Raw genomic sequence first — 18,673 nt, forward strand, 5'->3', positions numbered from 1 at the left:
CGACATTCTTTTCAACTGCTCGTTTTTACATACCACACAAGCTAAGTATCAGATGTCAACTAGCTGACAGGGCGTTTTAAGCGGAAAGAGTCGCTGTAGGATTTACCGAGGATGAATAAAAGAACGCGATGTATTGTGTTGTCGATGCAATATATGCAATAAACAGTTATTTACACCAGCTGACTTGATTTGCAACTTTCGCTTCGTGTTTTTGCAATTGGTGTTTTAAGAGATTGGTCTTACAAGAGAATGCAAGAAGTAGGATTGTACGCAAATTGAAAGCAATTAATAAGAAACCCATCTGAGAGTCTGGTGGTGGTGAACAAATTCCATACTACGACTGCTGTATGTTAGCCTAACTATAGGATCGACAGTAAGTCATTTTTCATTACAAATCGCCTACACATGTGGATGAAAATTATCTACTAGTGAATGTCTCTTATCTGGTTCTCGTAATTTGCACGTCATCTTGAAAGTAACAATTTAGGTATAGAGTATGTTTTATATCCGTATTGCCGAAGATATTACAAGCGTCAGCTGTATTATCTATTTAGTTGATGTCAACGCAATAGTTAATAACAACACAAAAGCAAATTATAATTGGGAAGATTTTTATCTGCTATTCATCAATGGCGCTGTTGACGCTTGTTGAGTAAAAGCCACTTAAACCATCCGCAAGTATCGTTGGTATGAGTAATAAGTTTGCTAACGACAGCGTTTGGTCACGCATTCGAGATAATTTTGCAATACGAGGATGAAACGCTGAAAAAAACGTGAAGAAGATTAATATATTGCACTCGTTCAGTCGGATATCTGCATAAAATAGCTGGCATGCTGAAGAGATGACATTGCAGAAAAATCCCATCAAATATTGATTTACAGGTTTCGTCGACTCTAACCAAACGATTTTAATTTCAAGAGGCCTAGTAAATGTTTTTGAGGTGAGCTTAAGAGTATTTAGTTTCACGATAACAGCGTCTTGTAATCATCAGAACTCCGATAATAAAGATTACCAAGTATCTCATGAGAAAATTTGTCCGGTAAGAGCCAGACAAATCTTCAAGATGTTTACTTATTGAAGTACCAAATTCTTATCTCGACACGGACATTCTCACCTGCTGGCATGAATTCAAGTGTAGTATTCATTGCAAAGCAAAGTCAAAGTTCGCTAGCAGCTTGATACAGCAAATGTAGTCAAGCCAGCTTTGCCTAAAAACTGTTGGAATTTATAACTGGAAAGACGTATATTCTTTTATATCTAAATGAGGTCTCTCCCATCAAGTTGACACATTCGCAAAGACATGTACTACAGTTATTCGAACCATAGAGAAAAATCTTTTGGGTTGCAGCAAACAGATAGAAATAAGGAATGAAAGTGATGTAAATAACTCGGAAATGTCAATATAAGTTTGAGCACAAAAGGAGAAAAATGATAGAGAAAGAGCCTATCGAAAGGTGTTTACGAAAAGCATGGGCTAATTTTAATCATTTTCATTTTGCAGGAGAGATAAATACGCAGTAATAACTATTTTGATAGATTGTAATTACTTTTTTGTTATCATAGAGTGACGTAAAAACGATTAATTATTGTCTGTGCCTCTATTGGTATATGAAACAAAGCAATTGTGTTGTTGTTATGAACCTGAAGGTCAGCTTCCCATTCTTTAACAGAAGTTTAAAGATGCCAAGCCATCTGGTCACCTATTTTCTGGTCCTGCTCACGGCGCAGCAAGCATCAACGATCAAAAACGAAGCGACTAGTGGTAAGAATCCCCACAAAAGCTTAGAGAACGTCCCATATTTTGTGCAGCATGTCAATTTACCTAGCCCATACTTAAAGCAAATTATTTTCGTTGTATAGAGGACGTTTATCGAGTTATTGAAGATGAAATGAATGAGATGTTGAAGGATATCGAGTACGGCAGTTGGACGAAGAAAAGGCCTTGTAAAAACTCTTGTGAAAGAATTCAACATAAAAAGGATACGGGCGAGTGCTACTGTAACTCGAAATGTGAAAAGTTGGGTGAATGCTGTTTGGAATACTGGAAGAGGTATATTTTATATTTTTTTTGTTCTTTTCCTCTCGTGAATTAACACAATAATTTCCAGGCTATACGAACAGTCGTTTAGAGCAACGACAAAGCTATATGATACAGTATAACCATCCATCTTTTTGTCTCAACCTATAGCTGTAATGCATCGTTCAAGCAGGTCTATGGAAGACCAACCCTCTTCAGCTGTGTGGTACCTACATTTCTTTTTTCCAATGACACAAAGATGAAGGATCCTAAAGAAATGGGTTATGAGGTTGTTACAAGATGTCCGCATAACTACCCGGACAAGAGTATCAAAGAGTCTTGCAAAATTTCAGCCGACGAAAACAATGACGTTTTACCATTTGTATCTGATGAAGATGGAAGAGCTTACAAAAATGAATTTTGTGCTATATGCAATAACATCCCGCATTTTCAGCAATGGAGGACTGCCTTAAAGTGCTTTGACGCAAGTTTTACTAATTTTGTTGAAGTAAAACTGAACGAATCAATTATTCAGTTCACAAGGAAAGAAAGACAGAAAGTGCGCGATAGCTGCGTATTACAAATGGCCCCTCCGGAAGATGTCAAGAGCAAATTGTGTGTTCCTGCTATCGAGTGTGACAATAAAACACACGAAGACTTTTGGAAATGTAAACTATACAAACTACCCGTGTACTACCATTTGGATACTATAGTGTACAAGAATCCTCACTGTGCGAGATGTAGTGGCATTGACTTGTTCGATCTCTCAGTATTCTCACTGTTCACACACACACAATCCAGTCTTGGTGTGCTGTTTGACTTTTCCAAAGCTTCTCGAATATACAGTTTGAAGGACCCTATAGAAGTAACAGAAGAAAGGCAATGCAAGGAAAATGAAATATACGATTTTCAACTCAAATCTTGTCGCACAAAACAACATTCATACAAGGCTATCAGCAGTAACTGGACATGCTCTTACATGAACGAAACATTACCGAACACCAGCTATTACATCACGATCAACGAAAACCAAACCATCTACGTCAAGTCCCACAGTAAACTGTATCGTCGTGGGGAATATTTTTGGCACGAGGGAAACGTCACAGTCTGTGGCAATTTGACGACGACGTATCAGGCAAAGATCATTAAACGTCTTGACAGGCTCTATTCCATGGCTGAATATGTCATCACGATAGTTGGACTAACTTTGTCAATTCTTGCATTGATAGCTGTCCTCGTGACGTATCTCATATTTCCCGAGCTCCGATGTCCATTACCCGGAAAGATAGTCATCAATCTCTCCATCGCCTTGATGTTGGCCCAGATCGTTTTCCTCTTCGACATGTTCTTTCCCATCACCGGAGGAGGATGCATGGCCCTTGCAATTCTTCTCCATTTTCTTTATCTGTCCGCGTTCTCGTGGATGAATGTAATGGCTTTTGACGTGTCCAGGACTTTTGTCGGAAAAAGTAAGAATGTCCGTGTATAGTGCGGGCTCAAAGAGAAAGTAAGGTACCTAAAGTTTGAACTAATTATGACACGTCTATGTTACAGGCCAACGTTCTCGTTCCGGTTCAAGAAAGAAGATTTTTCTTTTCTGTTCTCTCTATGCTTGGGGTGGACCGTGTATTGTAACGGGCGTAACATTGCTAATAGATCAAACGGGGCAATGGAAGTGGCTTATGGTACGTATTTCCCGAGTTCATTGTTTAAGACTTTGGCATCTCGAGAAATGAAAACTGGCTTAAAAATGACTGCAATCGGACATTTCGAATTTCAATTTTTTTCTTAAAGGGAACAACTATTACTGCTGGATCACTAATCCTGTTGTACTGATGATATTCTTTGCCGTCCCAGTGGTCTTGATGTTGTTGTTCAACATTGTTGCGTTAGCTAGAGTTCTAGTGGCCGTAAGAAAAGTACGAAAGGTAAGAGTTGCTCAAACATTATCACTAGGACAACCATTTTTACAATGACATGATCCAACTTTTCCTCAAACAAGGTAACCAAAAAGGTGCGCGATACGTCGACCGCCGCAGAAGACGTGCGCATGTGCTGGAAACTGACCGCAGTATTCGGTCTCACGTGGATTCTTTGCCTCGCAGCCGAGCATCACGTGTCGTTAAGGATCATTTTCGTTATTCTGAACTCCTTGCAAGGTGAACGAATAACAAAGTAGATACGTTTAAGGGTTTTCTGTAATTAAAACAACGCCATGATTTTATTTCATCGTAGGAGTGTTCATCATGATTGGCTTTATTCTCACGAGGAGAGTTCTCAGAATGTACAAAAAGAAAGCCGGAAGAGAGTCGTTCAGCATTAACACACCTAACTCAACAAGACGATATACATTGTCACGTGTCGAGAACGGCAGGAAGACAAGCTCGATTCCTAAAGGAGCAAGGAAGTCATTACAAAAGCGTCGCGACACCAAGGAACATGCGGAGGAAGCAGAAGATAAAACGCTGTTGCAGAACACCAGTGCTACTCCTCTTATAGATAGCACGATGAAAGAGAAGCACAGAGAGCCATCTGAAGAAATACATCAAGAAGTGGATCTGGCCACAGCAAAACTTATACAGAGGATAGAAGGCCCAGAAACGGATCTGTAATATATAACATGTAATTATTTTCCCCTGAAAATATCAATATAACATATAAAGATAGTAGATCAATATACCATATAAAGATAGTAGATCAATATACCATATAAAGATAGTAGATAAAGATGCATTGAATGTAGAATAATAGAGCAAAGCAACGAATTATTAGCGCAATAGACGAATAATAAATAGCAAACTTTTACTGAAAAATATTTCAAGTTTGGCTGGGTTTAACGTAATGTTTCAAATGTGGAATATCCTACAAGAAAATCAACGTGTATTAGGAAAGCAAATTCTATTTGAAACAAAGGAAACCGCTCAGAACTGGCAATTTCAAACATTCCAAGCGGTTTGTAAGTGAAATTTTATTCGGAGAGTGAACGTTGAGTCTTCCAGGAAAGTTGCTGGTAGAAACTCGACATGTAAAGTAGTGCTCATGGCTTCAGCACTTTCTGGTAAAAAAATGTGGATATCGTTTTCAGAATAATGGTTAAATGTACATGGAATAAGTAAAAACCTGAAACATGATCACCCCATTGCTCAGAGCGTTCATGTTTGCAAATGAATCGGTTTTAAAGACGCAGGTGAGTTGTGGTTTGTCTGGATACAGCACACGATTATTGTAATTATGAGAAAGAATTTAATCTGAAGACATTATACCAAGAATAACTATGTAAAAACTACAATTACCTATCTCCAGCATCTTTATATCAAAAACGGTGTTTCCTAACACCTGAATGAGTCCATCACATGATTCATTAACACTTGTCGGTAGGATTTATGTTTTTACAGAGTATGTGGACGAGCTGAAGGACATGGTTATTCAAGTCAGGGAATTTCGACTTTATTAATTTTCCTTTTTTCGCGATGTCCTCGAAGATTTCAATACGTTGAGGCACAAGAAGTTGCGAGGGAGAAGGTAGAAGTTGTACGGTGACCACATTTACATCTTTCTTTTCCAGTTTTTGCCATGCATCGTAAAATTCCTGAATGTTGTCCAAAGGTTTCTGAGCCGACAGTATGACGACCGCTTTCGGTCGCCCAGAACTTGTTGGGAAAACCTGAAAAGGTGCGCGGTAGAATTTAAATTAGAATTTTATACGAAGTAAGATTTATTTATGTCTAATGATACCATCAGCCGTCAGCTAAAAGACTGTAGCATATATTTACAATGCAAATTCACGATTCTAATCCATGTTAAAAGTAACTGGAACTAGACCGCGTTAAGTAGTCGGTCCAAGGCAATGAACTCTAGAGCTCATTGTAGAGTTCACTGGTCCAAGGGGCAGGGTCCTGGGTCATTAACCGGAAGGAGCCAAAACGGGCGACCAACCAGATCAGTCAAATTGCTTTAACTAATAATACAAGCGACGACTACAGAGCTAATGTCAATAAGTGGTGTGCAACCATTCCACGGGGAGTGAGAGAACAATGGAATGTTCGCCATGTTGGATGACATTTGCATTGTAAATAAGGAAAATCCTTTGTTAAAATCATCCAACATGGCGGCTATGACGTCGCTTGCACACCACTAACAATAATAATGAACTAATGGTGTTGAACAACGACCAGTTCCCGAACTTGGGCTTTTCCAGTTATAAACTCAAGCGAAATATATGAATACTGCATGGCTTTTCAAAGATGCAAAGGATGTTCAATGATGCGGTAAAAAACTGTTGTCAAAGTAAACTAAAAGAAGAAACGCCATCCAGCATAAGATGGGCCCTAAATTGAAATCATTAGCGTATGAGCCAGTGTTGCAGCCGAATTTCTCCGTGTAAATCCGCTTAATTTTAGTGGGAAAATCTGGATTAGTGATTAGACTAACCACGGAAATGCCATAAACACAATAACAATACAAAGCAGTGCTCTAACTTTTAAGGAGTTATCTTTAAAAGTAGGATTTTCTAAAGGTTTTAAGGATGTTTTTATACTTTAAATTAACATACACTTAATAATATTTAATGTTTCTTTACAAATAAAACATTGAAAAACTTGAAAACGGCAAAAAATGGAGGAAAAATCACGAAAAAACACTTCTTGAGCCTAGGTGATCACGCCTTGTAGTAATTTTTACAAGTTTAAGGAATTTAATGGAAATTTGGGGAATATTTAAGCATTTTCTAAGGAACTAGGAAATTTGATTGTGAGAGCACTGATACAAAGTGCAAAAGTACAACCTTTCGATTGGCTATCTGCAAAGCACGGGTAAGATGACCCTCGTGACCAATGAAAGCACGAGGCGGGCTCTTCTGAAGTTTCTTGATTATACCGTCTTTCAAATGAGGGAAGTCCCCATATGTATGTGGATAAAATAGGACATTTGTGTACTTCTGTAAAAGAGAAAACCATATTTCTGATAATATAGAGGAGTGATTGGGTGCATATATTTCAATTTCATTTCAACACCCACCTCGTACGTAAAAGGAAGCATGCCAACTTGAACAGCGCTTTTTGATATTTCCATCCATTCAATCACCTTCAAAATGAACTCCTTTATCAACTTGAAGTTATGCCAATATTGCCAGCTTGAAGTATCAACGACGAACAAAATATCAAGTGGTGCATTACATTTCTCTGAAAAGCACAAGCATTGTTTCCTAGAATCATTGTCGGTTAGGGCAAAGTGGCTGTTAGCGACGAGTAGCGATGCTTGTCAATTTACACAAACCTATTCTGTACTAGCAGGTCGGTTCAGTCAAATGTTCGATTTAGTAAAATATAACTACGACAACAAAACAGTGTAAAACTACGACAACAAAACAGTGTAAAACTATAACAACAAAATAGTGTAAAACTATGACAATATGTAAGCAGTTGTAAACCGTACTTTTTTCCTCGCAGGTGTCACCAAAAAAATCATCACCACATGTGCACTTGAATGTTTTGTCATCAACATCTTCACATTTACCACCATTTTTGCAAGGAGCCAATTTACAAGGCAGCACTTCAAAAAATGAGATTGTGCATATAGTTATATGGTAGGCAAACATGACAGGTTTGTATAGTCCGACATGGTGCATAAGGCCATCACATGCACCAATAGCAATGACAAGGTACATGTAACCATGACATTACACCAATAGCAATGACAAAGCACATTTAACCATGACATTACACCAATAGTTATAAAAGGTACATGTAACCATGACATTATACCAATATCAACGACAAGGTACATGTAACCAGGACATCACACCAGTAGCAATGACATGGTACATGTAACCATGACATTACACCAATAGGAATGAGAAGGTACATGTAACCATGACATTGCACCAATAGCAATGAGGAAGGTACATGTAACCATGACATTGCACCAATAGCAATGACAAGGCACATTTAACCATGACATTATACCAATAGCAATGACATGGTACATGTAACCACGACATTGCACCAATAGCAATGACAAGGCACATTTAACCATGACATTATACCAATAGCAATGACATGGTACATGTAACCATGACATTGCACCAGTAGAAATGACAAGGCACATTTAACCATGACATAATACCAATAGCAATGACATGGTACATGTAACCATGACATTACACCACAAGCAATGACATTGTACACAAGTAATATAAATGAACATATATTTGTACGTAGCTGTACATAGCTACTCGTTATACCTTTGATCTCGCATCGCCTTCCCTTCCAACTTGGAGTACACTTGCAAACATCATATAGTAATCCTGGCTTACAAGTACCACCATTTTCACACAGATTTTTAGTACAAAACCATTTGCCATGTACCAAATCAATGTTCGCCAATATCAAAAGAAGACAAGACAAGAACTTTGCTCTTTGCATTGCTGCATAAATAAAACAAAAAATCAGTTAAATCTGTTTTCTACGATTGGCAAACGAATGAAACAGTCTGTGATGGTCAAGTTTAAAATTATTTTTGCAACACATATACATTTACAAAAACGAGTTGCAACTGTACAAGAGTTTTTTCATCCGCACATGAATGCATGTATAAATCTGACCATGAATGGCTGCTAATTATCATTTGACGATCAAACAGAATACTGAGGGAGCACATAAAAAGTTTAGGTAAAGCTCAGGTGCATAAACAATGCAATAGCTTCGCTAGTTTCACGTGACCATAACTCCGTGCTTTGTCGAAAATTGCGGGCATGAAATAAAGTAGGACAAAATAAAACAAATTCCGAAAACGGAAATCTCGTTTTCTTGACATTCAAGATAATACAAGAGTTTTAAAGCAAAAGATGGTGAAATATTTCGTTTTTATCCCAAAGACATCTAATAGTTTACAATGCAGGCTGCGAAACTTTTCTATAATTATTTACAAGCGGAAGTGACAGTTACGTAATTAGAGAACAATAAGATTCAACAATTTGGCAGTATACTCACATTTAAAATAAAGATAATTTCTTACAAGCTTTGAGACCACGACTATCAAGTTGTGGCATATTGCGTTTTATCAAAAGTAGGAATAGGAAAAGTAGGAAATAAAGTAGGAATCACGCAGTTGTGGAAGCACTTTCTTTCTGTTCCAATAAAGTAAATACACGCAACACGTGAAGCGGATCGTAACCAGAAAGAAAAGTAAATAGACAACGCAAAATCACCGTGTTCAATTCATCTTTTAAGATGACAAGAACAAGCGTAGGTAAAGCATTATAAATAGAAGAAAATTTTGGTTTTCATTAAAGCATACGTTGGCCCCTGATGAGAAGATAGCCGAAATGCATCGTGTCATTTTATTTTATAGCTATTTTTTATTTTGGTTTTCAACGGTTCTTTTAAAAACCACCCGATTGTTATTAACAATAACAAATACGCGCTCTTCAGAGCAATAGTTAAATTTGTAACTACAACCAAATCTTTGTTTTAGAATTCTGCCCAGTTCAAAATATTGCACGATTTTGCAGTCGACATAAAAGTCTTTTTCCAACTACTCTCCCTCCCCACCCCTACCCCGCGAAAAATTGTTGTCAATCATCCATGGATGAACAGACCCTTCGCACAAACAAACCTTCACGCTCGACTGATAGACCTGCAGGGAGGTATACTATTTTCATCCAAACAATCTAGAGAATCATTAAAGACGGAAAAACGCATGACAAATACCACACTTGAGAACAAGCAGCCACAATATTGCAAGCAAAATGGACGCACAATCAAAATGTTCTTAGAAATTTCGTGTGCAAAAGCAGGACAACGTCTCTGACTCGAGCGGCACTCTTCATGTGACCCAACGTTTTCTTAGCAAGACCCACACATGGATTGTCCACAAATATTTTCCTTCCTCGCACAATCAAAGATTACCACCTCTGAGAAAATACTCAGTGGCGAGCAACTACATCCATCTTGCATGCACTGACAGGCCAGGGTGTAGGGAGATTACTGTTAGAGTTTCATGGAAAGGAACTCGTGAAATGACAGAGGACATTTAAAACAGTTTAGTCGCCATCTCTTTTCATTCTCAAGATATTGAAGATTTGTTATGTCCAATTTCAAGAGAACGTGACGTCAAATGGCAGACCTTAATCCCATCAACACTTCAGAACGACAGGCACTCTGTCAGGTTGATGTAACACGCAAACAGTAATCTCAATAATTCAAACTCTTATTATGCAATGTGACGTCACTTCCTGTATAAATCGGACATCACAAAACTTCAACATCTTGAGAAAGAAAAGAGATATGATACGACTAAACTGTTTTGGAAAGTCCACTGTCCTTTTAAGAGTTCTCTTCTTTGAAAATATAATTTAAACAGCAAAAAGCAAAATTTTGTTTTTACTGGTTCTTTAATATCATCAAAATAACATCATAAGGTTGGGTCGAGCTCGTTCCACTTCACAAGTAGCGTCGTCGAATTCCAAAATTACTCAAAATCAAGTCACTCAATTTAAATCATCGCGGACTAAAATCAATCGTTCGACATCAATATTTCGAGAAGAAATTACCATCAAGGGGTAATCAATTTACGGAAAACGTGTAGGTTTCAAAACTTTCACTTGAGATCAAACTACAAACCAAACTATAAAAGCAAGATGGATTCCTAGTACCAATACATTGTATGACGTGTAATTTTGTTGTTCAACATGCTGAGTAAAATTAATAAGGAGTTCCGAAAACCCAGCTTTTTTTCCTTTCTCACAGCAATATATTTGTTTGAAAGGAATATGTACAGTGTTTTAACAACTCCTACAAATTTGGTTTAAAGTAAACTGAACGTTTAGTGATGCACGATTTTGCCGAAACAACAATCCAATTCAAGCTCTGTTGTACATAGTGATATGTGCTTCACAGTAGAACAAGCAAAATTTTAACCTTGAAGGTCTTACAGTAAGTTGATGATGTCGATATATATATATATATATATATCATACCTGTAAATAGCCTTTTTTTATTTGGAAGAGTTGACTTGCTGATGAAAAACACCTCTTTTTTTACTCCAAGACGTATAACTGCCCACGACTGAATTATTTCACCAGAAAGCAACCAACACCTATATAATATAAATTTAAATATAAATAAATATGCATTAAAATTTTTAACACCACTTGCGTCAAACCGTATAATGATCAGGTTACATCAAGTCTTCTGATCATGAATCGACGCTAAAGGTCTACTTTGCATCTTTATCGGGAGCGTTTTCTTCAAGATGATTTTATGAATGTTTCTTTTTGTAGTTTCTATTTCTTCTTCTTTGTGTTTAAAACGAATTCCAAGATTGTACGTGTGTCAACAAAACCCACTGAACTGTATATATCATTGTATCATGATTGATCGTGGAAATGAAGCGTTAACAACGAATTCCAGGTCTTGTTCGTGCTGCCACTCTGGTGGCGTTTTCCTGGAGAAGATTTAAAACAATGTTAAAGAAAACACAAGGGAAACGGTGGTGTTTAAGCTTTGCATTACCAAACCCCAAGCGTTGCGTTTTCACTTCTGAACTAGATCAAAAATAAATTACGTTAAAAAAAGGTGGTGTTTCCTAACTTTAGCCTTAACAAGTTTTTAATAAGTCTTCAACTAAAGGAAATGTTATCCGTAATGTTCAAGGTGTTCTTAAATGCTAGGCATTAACCAGAAAGTGTTCAGCTTTAGTACCTTGTTTGCTCTATGGAACAGTTCCATCTTCATTGACGAATTTGGCAATGTAAACAAAATTATTCTGCTTTTTGTCATCAAGAGCTGTTGTTATCAAAGCAATTCTGCTCAACCCAATACATAACCACCATCAATTTCAACTGAAAAAAATAAAGTAGAAAATGCATATATATGAACATTACCCCTCCCTCCCTCCCTTCCTAGAATATCGATCTTGCAAGCGATCCTTGAAAGACTTCTCGGCCCTGGCATGCATGTAAAACAGAGGTTGAAGTGACGCTTTGAAAAATAGATTTAGCCATTTTTATTATGAAAAAAGTTTAAGTCATCCAATTTAGCATCTACGTAAACAGTCAAATACAAAACAAGGCACAGGTGATCGTTATCCTTAGCCAATCTGTCTAACACATCTTAGCAATTTTTAGGACACACGCCATTGAAAACGTATTTGGCGTATTTTCTTTGCGAACGTTTTTGCTTTTTGATTTTGAAGTCCGACCAGGACTTTACATTTCCTACAGCTGTAGACCCGCATTTCTCAATTCTCTTTACTTCTTTAGCAGAAAGAACTCTGTTCCAGATGTTGAGATCATTGATCTTGCCGACAAACCGCAATTTGAGAAGTGCAAGCCTAAGAAATTTTAATCTAGGCCGGCGTTGGGCCAACGACAGTACGCCACCTCCAGGTAAGGGTCTGCCTTTACTCAGTCCGTTTTTGTTGACGATGCTTTTTCCATCCAAATAGAAAGCATAGTTGCCATCGGACGATTGCCACGTGAAACAAACGTGATGGCATCTCCGGTCATTTATAACCGCTTTCTTAACCCTACGAACGAGATTGGTTAGTTCATTCACTGCATGACGCAAGCAAAGAGATGGCAAGAAGGAAAAACTTTACTTACACCACCAGTTTCCCGTTCAAGCGCACGCCTAAGCCATTTTTATGCTTTGATAAAGCAAACCGCTGCACACCCTTCACGGTGTAGCTCATTATGAACATGTATGGTCGCCTGCCCATTGTAAACACGCGGAAACAAACTGACATTTTGGACATCGTTTGTCGGATGACTGTTTTCACATAAGCTTTAGTCGTAAACTTGTAAAAGCCGATTGCGTATGCTATAAGAGATAAAGTCAACTAGGATTACTCCCAGAGAGGGAATTAAAAGAAAGAAAGAGTTATGTTTCATCTTTAGCAATCACAGGATGGATTGCCCTTTCACTTTTTTTCATTAGCAAATCATCTCCGTAAAGATACCTTTATTTTCGCACTTCTTTCCCGAAAAACCAGTCTTACATCGGCACAACGGCTTTCCTTTATTCCCAAGAATACATTTTCCACCATTCTTGCAACCGAAGCCTTTGCATGCGGAGACTGACAATGGTAGATAAAAGGAAAACTGATTACTATCGAGCAACACGGATGAAACATTTTCATAATGAACGAACACCATTGTATACGTGTGATTTCCGAGCTGAGAAAGGCATTGACATTAAACGATGACTTGCGTAAACGAGATTTAACACAAAAATATGTCTAAGCTTAGTTATAAGTTATTTTTAGCCAAAATCGAACCCCCTTGATTCAGCCTGACGTTTTCCCTTCCATTACGCAGTTATATCAGCAATTTCAAGCTCGGCTACATTGAATTGCCCGCTATTTGAAACCTTTTTTCATTTCACTTAGAGAACTTCTATAAAAGTGCTAAACTGTAATAAGCAGATGAAACCGGAGCCAACAAATGTATTATATCATATGGATTCCAAAGCTTAATAATAGCGAATAAGCGACTTTGAAAGAATTGAAATCACGTATAAGTTAAATACCTTTTTTTCCGCAAGCATCCCCAGTCCAACCTTTTCCACAATTACATTGAAAACCATCCCCCTTCTTTACACAGAGACCACCGTTTTTACATGGCGAGTTTGGTTTATCACAGGGATGTACTTAAAATTGAAGAAGAGCACAATTTGGGAAGGAACATGAACTCGCGAATCACGATTGTTTCATTAAACTGTTACCTTTAATCTCACAAGTTGGTCCAGTGAAGTCTTCACAACAATCGCACTTAAATTTCCTTCCAATTTTATTACAAAATCCATTATTTTTACACGGGTTGACGGGTAGATCACACGGATGGACTATGGATAAACGCCAAAGAATTACTCCAATAACAGTCTTTAACTTGGTAGTGATTATCACTCTTACCTTTTTTCTCGCATTTATCTCCTGAGAAATTTATACTACATTTGCATTTAAATCCACCTCGGTCTTTTTCACAGACTCCGTGGTTTTTACACGGTCCTTTACCCTTGTCACATGGATGGACTAAAGAGAAACATTTGTCACTTCCTGATCGCATAAAAATATTACTTCAACGATGATCGCGTTCTACCTTTTTCTTCACAGGTTTTCCCAGTAAAATCTGCAGTACACTTGCAGACAAAAACATCTCCATTTTTCTTACAAAGAGCGCCATTTTTACACGGTGTCGTTTTCTTATTACACGGGTGAACTGAAGTAAGTTCAAAGCAACAAATTTAATTTGAATGTTAGTGAAAGTTTAAAAAACGAAAACTATAAAAACCTTTTATTTCACAAATATCTCCTGTCCAATCTTCGCTACAATCACACGTAAAACAATCGCCATCTTTCTTACAAAGACCATTATTTTTACATGGTGATTCGGCCTTGTCACATGGATGCACTAAAAACAAATATTTTAAAATTTTTCCATTACAATTTCCAAGCATTGATATTTCATTGATTTCACCTTTCTCCTCGCATACATCTCCAGTATAATCTTTGTCACATTTACATTTAAATCTATCGCCGTCTTTTTCACACTCTCCGCCATTTTTACACGGTCCTTTATCTTTGTCACATGGATGAACTAAAAACAAGCATTATAATTCTCTTATTGCGCAAAAATATCATTTCAACCGTACTCTTGCTACCTTTTTCTTCACAGGTTTTTCCAGCATAATCTGCAGTACACTGGCAAACAAAAACATCTCCATTTTTCTTACAGAGTGCGCCATTTTTACACGGTGTCGTTTTTTTCTCACATGGATGAACTGAAAGATGGTTTATAGAAACTAATTTAATATCAATGTCAGTAAAATTATTAAATAAACACATGAGCACCTTTTCGTTCACAAGTATGTCCTGTCCAATCCATGCTACAATCACATGTAAAATCATCAAAATGTTTTATACAAAGGCCTTTGTTTTTGCATGGTGTTGTAGCTTTGTCACAAGGATGTACTAAACAGAAATATTTTCAAAAAAATTTTTTTAGCACTTAATTAGCTACAATTCTTAAAAAAGAGTATTTCATTTAGCCTCACCTTTTTCCTTGCATTTAAATCCAGTGAAGTTTTCATTGCATTTACATTTAAATCTATCGCCGTCTTTTTCATAAACTCCGCCATTTTTACACGGTCCCGCACCTTTGTCACATGGATGAACTAGAAGAAAAACATTTATATCAGTTTTACTTTTTCCTTATGTAAGTCTACGAAAGGATGTTTTCACCTTTTTCTTCACAAGTTTTTCCTGTGAAATTTGCAGTACAGCTGCACACAAAAACATCTCCATCTTTTTCACACAGTGCACCATTTTTACACGGTGTCGTTTTTTTATCACATGGATGGACTGAATCAAAGTGTAAACTACAAGTCAATTACGCCTCTCAGTGAAAATTTAAAATAATCATTATAAAAACCTTTTTGTTGACATGTATTTCCAGTCCAATCTTCGCTACAATCACACGTAAAACCATTAAAATCTTTTTTACAAAGACCGTTGTTTTTGCACGGAGACTTTGCTTTGTCACAAGGATGAACTGCAATACAAAATTTCGTTACGCTACTTTGCATTGAAAATAAAAACTCTAACTAAAAATATTTCACTATTTTACCTTTTGTCGCGCATATAATTCCGGTATAATCTTCGATACATTTACATTTAAATCCATCCCCATTTTTTTCACAAACTCCGTCATTTTCACACGGTCCTTTACCCTTGTCACATGGATGAACTACAAAGGAGTATTGATAACTTTTTCTTTGTCGTCATGTCATTTGATGCTTTGCAAAGATAATTTTTTTTACCTTCTTCTTCACAGGTTTTTCCTGTAAAATCTTCGGTACAATTGCACACAAAAAGCTCTCCATTTTTTTCACACAGCGCACCATTTTTACACGGAGTTGTCGATTTTTCACATGGATGAACTGAAATAAAGTTTGAATTTTCCAGTATAGTTTAGTAGAGCATACAGTGTTAGTAAAAATAAATTATAGCCTAGCTCCAAAACAAGACTAGTTGTCAGTAATGAATTTGGAAATGTAAAATTGGAAATATGTCCTGAATTGAGGTGCAATAATTTACTATGACGTACCCTATATAATTTACTTATTTATAACAGATATGTCCTTAAAAATATCTACAACTGGAAGTATTCCTAGGCAGTCACCCATCCGAGTACTAACTTCCCCCAACAAGGCTTAACTTAAGTGTTCAGAAGAGAACCAGTGCTTTACTTGTGGTTTGGTCATATAGATCAGCAAGTTTCGTTGCACGATAAAACTTTCAATGCGTTTACCTTTTTTTTCACATTTATCTCCTGTAAAATCTTCATTACATTTACATTTGAATCCACCTCCATTTTTTTCACAAACTCCGTCATTTTCACACGGTCCTTTACCTTTGTCGCATGGATGAACTGAAGAAAAATATTTATCATTCCCTAACAGCACAAAAATATTACTCCAACCATGATCGTTTTACCTTTTTCTTCACAGGTTTTTCCAGTAAAATCTGCAGTGCACTGGCACACAAAAACATCTCCGTCTTTCTCACAAAGAGCGCCATTTTTACACGGTGTCGTTTTCTTTTCACATGGATGAACTGAAGCAAAGTTTGAGCAACAAATTTAAAATGGACATTAGTGAAAGTTAAAAATAAAAATTATAAAAACCTTTTTGTTCACAAGTATCCCCAGTCCAATCTTCGTCACAATCACATGTAAAACCATTAAAATCTTTTTTACAAAGACCGTTGTTTTTACATGGTGATTCGGCCTTGTCACAAGGATGAACTATAATAAAAAATTCAAAAATTTCTCAGTCTGATTAATCCCGCTTGAAATATTTATTCCATTTACCCTTTTTCTCGCATAGTTCTCCAGTGAAATCTTCACTACAATTACACTTAAATGCCTCTCCTTCTTTTTGGCAAGCTCCGCCATTTTCACATGGTCCATTGCCTTTGTCACAAGGATGAACTAACAACCAAAACATTTGTGATTTTCCTTTTTTAAAAGAAGTTGCCTCCGTCAAAATTTTTTGTCTTTTTTACCTTTTTCCTCGCAAGTATTTCCGCTGAAATCTTCACTGCAATTACATTCAAATCCATCCTCATCTTTTTCACAAACTCCGCTGTTTTTACACGGTCCTGCACCTTTGTCGCATGGATGAACTAGAGACCAATGGCGAGACCAACAAGATTTCAATATTTTTCTCATAGTGAAATAGTTTGATTGATTGTAAGTGTTTTTTTCCTTTTACCTTTTTCCTCGCATTTATCTCCTGTGAAATCTTCATCACATTTACATTTGAATCCATCACCATCTTTTTCACAAACTCCGTCATTTTCACACGGTCCTTTACCCTTGTCACATGGATGAACTACAAAGGAGTATTGATAACTTTTTCTTTGTCGTCATGTCATTTGATGCTTTGCAAAGATAATTTTTTTACCTTCTTCTTCACAGGTTTTTCCAGTAAAATCTTCGGTACAATTGCACACAAAAAGCTCTCCATTTTTTTCACACAGCGCATCATTTTTACACGGAGTTGTCGATTTTTCACACGGATGAACTGAAATAAAGTTCGAGCAGAAAATTTACGCAAACGTGTTACTTTATAATGTGATCGGAAGGTGGACTATAAACCTTTTTGTTCACAGGTATCTCCAACCCAATCTTCGCTACAATCACATGTGAAATTATCGCCATCTTTCTCACAAAGACCGCCATTTTTACATGGCGACTGGGTCTTATCGCAAGGATGAACTAAAAACCAAAATTTTTAAAAATTACAACGGGTGTAAAAACCTGTATACTTATGACAATTTTAAGTTCACTGAGCTTAAGTTTTTCCTATCTCGTCCAATTTTTTTATGTTTATTCAAAATAAACATTTTTCGATGGCGACGGTGAAACGTTAATTGACGTCACACCACGTCACCAGAGCAGATCGCAAGATTACTCGACGTACCATCACATCCGGGATGTTTGCATACACACGAGGTCTTGTCTTTGTCGTAGATGCATTTCTTCTGTTCACCACAATTGGCTTCATCGCAAGGATTTTTGGATACTATTTAAGAGAGTTTGACACAGAAACAGTAGGTATTTTTCAATATGTACTTAAAAGCAGTTTCAACAAGCCATTGAGAATTCGCCACATCCTCTTCAAAGGTTGTCTCGAAGAAACGTGTTTTGAAAAAGTATAAACAGGTCGGTTATCAACAAATAACCACAACTTAACATACATATCCAAACAGATTCCTCACGGTCACTAATAGTTAACATACGAAGAACGTATCCTTACTTTGACATAATACATTGGAAAGTTGACGCGCATGATCAACCAATTTGGAGTAAACCGCTGCAATCACATTTGTCTTATTGGCAAGTTCTCTCAATGTTTTTTCTCTCAGAGCAAAATCCGACGACATGATGGGAGCGAGTACTTCCACAACAAAGACCTTCACTCCTTTCGCTCTAAGTTCGTTAGCCGCTTTATACGCATTTGCTATGCTGTCCAAGGGTTTCTGAGCGGATACTATCACGACCGCTTTAGCAGCATTTGGCCTCTGAGAACCGGTTGGAAATACCTGAAAAGACGCGTGCAATTTTGAGGAAAGTCACGTGAAACAACGGTTAA

General features: G+C 37.1%; 3 protein-coding genes and 1 pseudogene across 4 annotated transcripts in view; 1 reads left to right on the forward strand and 3 right to left on the reverse strand.

Moving 5' to 3' along the window:
- The first annotated feature begins 149 nt into the window (after window positions 1–149).
- LOC124452518 lies at window positions 150–4,833 on the forward strand. The gene is made up of 8 exons (XM_047003078.1): window positions 150–373; window positions 1,565–1,763; window positions 1,862–2,051; window positions 2,190–3,487; window positions 3,573–3,703; window positions 3,773–3,946; window positions 4,021–4,177; window positions 4,254–4,833. Exons 2-8 carry the CDS (start codon window positions 1,610–1,612, stop codon window positions 4,628–4,630), a joined length of 2,481 nt encoding a protein of 826 aa, XP_046859034.1. The 5' UTR covers window positions 150–373; window positions 1,565–1,609; the 3' UTR covers window positions 4,631–4,833.
- Window positions 4,834–5,241: 408 nt separating this feature from the next.
- On the reverse strand, window positions 5,242–11,711 carry LOC124453699 (von Willebrand factor A domain-containing protein 2-like). Of its 2 annotated transcripts, XM_047004532.1 has the most exons (8): window positions 11,181–11,711; window positions 10,996–11,114; window positions 9,633–9,687; window positions 8,260–8,442; window positions 7,452–7,568; window positions 7,035–7,198; window positions 6,802–6,954; window positions 5,242–5,682 (listed from the first exon to the last, which is right to left on the reverse strand). In XM_047004532.1, exons 3-8 carry the CDS (start codon window positions 9,676–9,678, stop codon window positions 5,380–5,382), a joined length of 966 nt encoding a protein of 321 aa, XP_046860488.1. In that variant the 5' UTR covers window positions 9,679–9,687; window positions 10,996–11,114; window positions 11,181–11,711; the 3' UTR covers window positions 5,242–5,379. The 2 variants fall into 2 exon arrangements, with proteins under 2 accessions (XP_046860488.1, XP_046860489.1); XM_047004533.1 differs by lacking the exon at window positions 9,633–9,687 and having other exon boundaries at window positions 11,181–11,710.
- A 297-nt stretch (window positions 11,712–12,008) lies between these two features.
- Window positions 12,009–18,673, reverse strand: part of LOC124452520 — a 28,318-nt gene continuing 21,653 nt past the window's right edge. Inside the window, exons 58-83 of the mRNA XM_047003079.1 lie at window positions 18,338–18,623; window positions 18,002–18,103; window positions 17,677–17,796; window positions 17,483–17,602; window positions 17,291–17,410; window positions 17,082–17,201; window positions 16,888–17,007; window positions 16,702–16,821; window positions 16,512–16,631; window positions 16,327–16,446; window positions 15,836–15,955; window positions 15,643–15,762; window positions 15,448–15,567; window positions 15,258–15,377; window positions 15,071–15,190; window positions 14,868–14,987; window positions 14,678–14,797; window positions 14,494–14,613; window positions 14,308–14,427; window positions 14,116–14,235; window positions 13,929–14,048; window positions 13,742–13,861; window positions 13,547–13,666; window positions 12,978–13,094; window positions 12,622–12,838; window positions 12,009–12,545 (exon numbers count right to left, since the gene is read on the reverse strand). Of these exons, the coding sequence (XP_046859035.1) occupies window positions 12,131–12,545; window positions 12,622–12,838; window positions 12,978–13,094; window positions 13,547–13,666; window positions 13,742–13,861; window positions 13,929–14,048; window positions 14,116–14,235; window positions 14,308–14,427; window positions 14,494–14,613; window positions 14,678–14,797; window positions 14,868–14,987; window positions 15,071–15,190; window positions 15,258–15,377; window positions 15,448–15,567; window positions 15,643–15,762; window positions 15,836–15,955; window positions 16,327–16,446; window positions 16,512–16,631; window positions 16,702–16,821; window positions 16,888–17,007; window positions 17,082–17,201; window positions 17,291–17,410; window positions 17,483–17,602; window positions 17,677–17,796; window positions 18,002–18,103; window positions 18,338–18,623 (3,657 nt within the window). The 3' untranslated portion in view covers window positions 12,009–12,130. The remainder of the gene's footprint in view (window positions 12,546–12,621; window positions 12,839–12,977; window positions 13,095–13,546; window positions 13,667–13,741; window positions 13,862–13,928; window positions 14,049–14,115; window positions 14,236–14,307; window positions 14,428–14,493; window positions 14,614–14,677; window positions 14,798–14,867; window positions 14,988–15,070; window positions 15,191–15,257; window positions 15,378–15,447; window positions 15,568–15,642; window positions 15,763–15,835; window positions 15,956–16,326; window positions 16,447–16,511; window positions 16,632–16,701; window positions 16,822–16,887; window positions 17,008–17,081; window positions 17,202–17,290; window positions 17,411–17,482; window positions 17,603–17,676; window positions 17,797–18,001; window positions 18,104–18,337; window positions 18,624–18,673) is intronic.
- On the reverse strand, window positions 16,165–16,283 carry LOC124453790 (annotated as a pseudogene).

The sequence above is a fragment of the Xenia sp. Carnegie-2017 genome, unplaced genomic scaffold (genome assembly GCF_021976095.1).
Source record: "Xenia sp. Carnegie-2017 unplaced genomic scaffold, XeniaSp_v1 HiC_scaffold_25, whole genome shotgun sequence".
Classification (NCBI taxonomy): domain Eukaryota; kingdom Metazoa; phylum Cnidaria; class Anthozoa; order Malacalcyonacea; family Xeniidae; genus Xenia; species Xenia sp. Carnegie-2017.